This window comes from Halyomorpha halys, unplaced genomic scaffold (assembly GCF_000696795.3).
Source record: "Halyomorpha halys isolate HHAL.00 unplaced genomic scaffold, Hhal_1.1 Scaffold441.1, whole genome shotgun sequence".
NCBI classification, from domain to species: Eukaryota; Metazoa; Arthropoda; class Insecta; order Hemiptera; family Pentatomidae; genus Halyomorpha; species Halyomorpha halys.
In genome coordinates, this window is record NW_027106497.1 from 577251 (window position 1) to 580943 (window position 3693).

The 3693-nt window shown below is 30.4% G+C and overlaps 1 protein-coding gene across 1 annotated transcript; it reads right to left on the reverse strand.

Moving 5' to 3' along the window:
- Window positions 1–1847: 1847 nt before the first annotated feature.
- On the reverse strand, window positions 1848–3693 carry PIG-U (phosphatidylinositol glycan anchor biosynthesis class U). Its single transcript, XM_014423860.3, has one exon. The coding sequence runs from the start codon at window positions 3401–3403 to the stop codon at window positions 2111–2113; it is 1293 nt and encodes a 430-aa protein (XP_014279346.1). The 5' UTR covers window positions 3404–3693; the 3' UTR covers window positions 1848–2110.

Below are 3693 nucleotides of genomic sequence, written 5' to 3' on the forward strand. Positions count from 1 at the left end.
TAGAGCAGTATAAGCAATAATTTTTTCTCTGATGTACCAAATATAGTTTTACAAGATTTATAATTGAAATTCGTTAGCAATGTTTGTTATTTTTAACATGTGGGTGATTTTATTTTAGAATGGAATTAAATTTTTTTTTGGATATATTATGCCCTTTTAATTTGTTTCTTTAATACCTTAACTCTGGGTCATCTGAAAGGATTTCTTTCCAGCTTATTTATTTTCGAAAGTGTGGATTAGTTTCCTTAATATCTATTTATTGAATTATGTTTACAGAACTAAATTGTCTTAGTCAGTAATTCAGGACTCAACATAAAATTGACAGAGGAAATTTTCAAATGCTGTAGAATTTAATCGCAGTAACAAGTACTGCAATGCCAAAAGTTTTTGCTATGTATTCTGTATACTGTAGAGTAGTGGAACACAATTCCCACTGGTAGTGTGAAGAAATTTTGCATCAACAATTTCAGCCTTATTTCTTTCAAAGAACTGACCTCAAACTTATCTGTGACTATTTATTCAAAATATAATTGTCACAGATTAATCAGAATTGATGTACCAACACATTTAATTTAATTTTTTTCATGTTCATATTTGATGTACAATCCAAACTATCGCATTAGACATTCTTCCACTTAAGAACAATTAATCCTAAGCCTTAATAAGAAGAATGCCCTAGTTACTTTGTTTTATTTGCAACCTTTCTTTTTCATTATACTATTCACTCTCCAGTAATTTCGCTAAAGTGCTTTACAGTTCAGCTCAACTTCACAATATGCCCCTTAAAAATCTAATTTACTATAACATATGAAGTACCTTCACTTGGATTAGTACCAGAATGTTTCATTATTTCTCAACAGAACTTGTTGGCTTATCTTTTATAGACCTTTAAAATTTCTTTCATAAATATGATTAATAATAACAGGATCAAGTCATTTCCCTGTATTGTTTATAGCTGAGAGTGAAAATATACAGATTCCTACCCGTACAAGAACAGTTTTCTGGGGAAGGGATCATGTTTACAAGATGAAGAGATAAATTTGTTATTATAGTTTAGTAGTCAGGTTTGTTTTCCAAAAATGCCTTAATCTAAATAATAAAATAATTAAAAGAAAAATAAAGGCATAGACTATTGAAAGTTGGCCTGTACAGCTATGTTATTGATTAAAAACATATATACTAAACTCATATAAATAAAACTTGTTAGATAATAAAGATTAATGGTAAAATTTCACAGGATAATATTGCTCAAATTATTTATAATTCACAATTTAATTCTGTTTGTTAGTGTATTGCCTACCAACCTACTCGCTATAATTGTCTGTTTTAAAAATCAGATAAGTAAGGCTACCATGAAGGCGGAGTAGAGGGTTTCACACCATTTTTCAATTTCAAGTACTTTTTAAATATTGCTCGATTTAGCTATCTTAGTTTACTCATCCTGTTTTAGGCTAATACTTCAAAAGTGATATAGGACCGCCGCTCCCCAGGGGTCCTAGCGGGGTGGGTGCAGATTGCCTTTATTTTGTGTGATGGATCTCCTCTTGTGAGATTGTGACATGTCGTACATCGACTAACCTACTCGCTGTCTGTTTAAAAAGTCAGATAAGTATACATGTGTATAGGCGAGATGGCTACCATGATTGAACTCCTAATCAGTCACCTAAATAAACCATGAGCACATTTCACATACTTAGCTTTAATTGCAATGATAGCGTTGAGATATATATTTTATAAAAGGTAAAGCAAAGTAAGTATTAATTTTATTTTCTAATATTAATGAACAATGAAAATAATATATAATGAAAACATGTAACAGCTAAAAGACACAAGATAAAATAAGTTAGAAGGAAGAAAATAGATACATCAAATATTTTCTATGAATAGGCATAATTAACAAGTTTTTTTTTAAAAAATGTTTATTCAACAGATAATATTTTGACTGAAATTACTCATTATTCCATATGAATTAAATAAATTTTATAGGTTTTCACAATATTATTATAAACACATTTTTTTTTTTTACAAAAATAATAATTTAGCTATATATATATGTGTATGTATATAGTATAGGTTTACTAACTAAAACAAAAATCAATAAAGAGCTAATTTAATTAATCAGTACCATTTTTTCATTACTTTCAATAAGCCCATGTTTCAAAGAGAATTCTCTTTTTATATACGCAAATAATAAATCAGTAATGAGAAATATTTGTGCGGTAGCAAATGCTAGGGTAACACCAAAATAAAAGTTGGCATTTGCTGAACGAGAATAAATCCACAAATACCATACAGTGGGTCCTAAGACTGAAGTAACAATCAGCGCGCACAATATAATGAACGCCTGCTGCATTTTGCTATAAAGATGTTTCCACATAGGCAGCAGAGACAAATAAAATCCAACATCACCCAAACATGGATAAGATTTAAAAACAGCAATTAATGCTGTCAAACTTGTGGCCAAGAGCATTGGATTCTTATGAAACCTAAGGCTAAGCGGAGCCAAATAAAGTAAAGTAGCATTCAGTTGGAATGAAAATATAAACAATAATCTAAAATGTTCGAACATTTCGGTGAAAAAATACCAGAATAAACCAATGTTTGGTCTCAGGTCAGTAACAGTCAATATGACTACATATACAGAACGTAAAAATCTCCAATCGTTTGTAATTGTATTGGAAATATAAAAAATCCCAGCAATTACCAAAGCAAAAACTGTAAACGTACATAATACAGACAGAATCTTTCTTTTTTCTTTTTGAGCAATATATATGCAGACAGGAATTATTAGCACTATAGTGTAGAATGTTTGGTATACATTCAGACCTAGGGCTAAACAACAGCTGAATCTCCAACCTTTTATCATACTTAAAAAAGCAATTGCTAAACATAAATTTCCGAAAGTAGTGGTTGTAAATCCGACACAATTAAGGATGTTATAAGGATTAAACAAATAAACAATTAGCACATACTTAGGAGAGAACTGAAAATAATGTTCGTTCAGCAGTAGTTCCGAGGCATTTTCTGCATAGCTATCCTTCTCAGCATTTTGCTTATCTTCCATTTCCTTCATGTATTCACAAGCTGTCCAATAGAGTGCAAGTCCAGTAATTAGATCACATAATATAAATATTAAACTAATACAGTTGGGTATATAAGCTAATACAAAGTCAAACACTACTAAGCCAATGGGTGTTTCATGGAACAAGTCACCATCATATGGATTTATGCCCTCTCTGTACAAAGATACACCTTCAACAACTCTTCTCCATGAATTTAATAAAGTAGAAATTTCAACTCTATTCGCAATAAGTTCTTTGTAAGGTGAAACAATTAATATTAACCGGACCAGAGCTGCAAGACCAAGTTTGATTATTAAATTTGATATTGGTTCGGAAGACATGATGGAGATGACTTTAACTTAAACGTAATCAGGGAAACTCAGTTTGAAAATAATAGAATTCCCAACATTCATTTTAATTCAGGTTGTAGATGATAAAATACTCTTTCTGAATATCATATGGTCCGGCAGCGACATCTTCTTTTAATTATGAATTAAACTTTAAATTACACCAGGAAAGTATACAAATTTTATTTCGCTACTATAATTACTTCTGTAATGTTTGTATACTAACTATCAAGAAGGTTTTAATAAGGTTGTTCCTAAGTAGCTTATAGGCTAGAAGTAGAGGT

What these genes read in the sequence shown, in the direction of transcription:
- PIG-U (XM_014423860.3), bottom strand. Translation starts at nt 3,403, where the DNA reads ATGTCTTCCGAACCAATATCAAATTTAATAATCAAACTTGGTCTTGCA.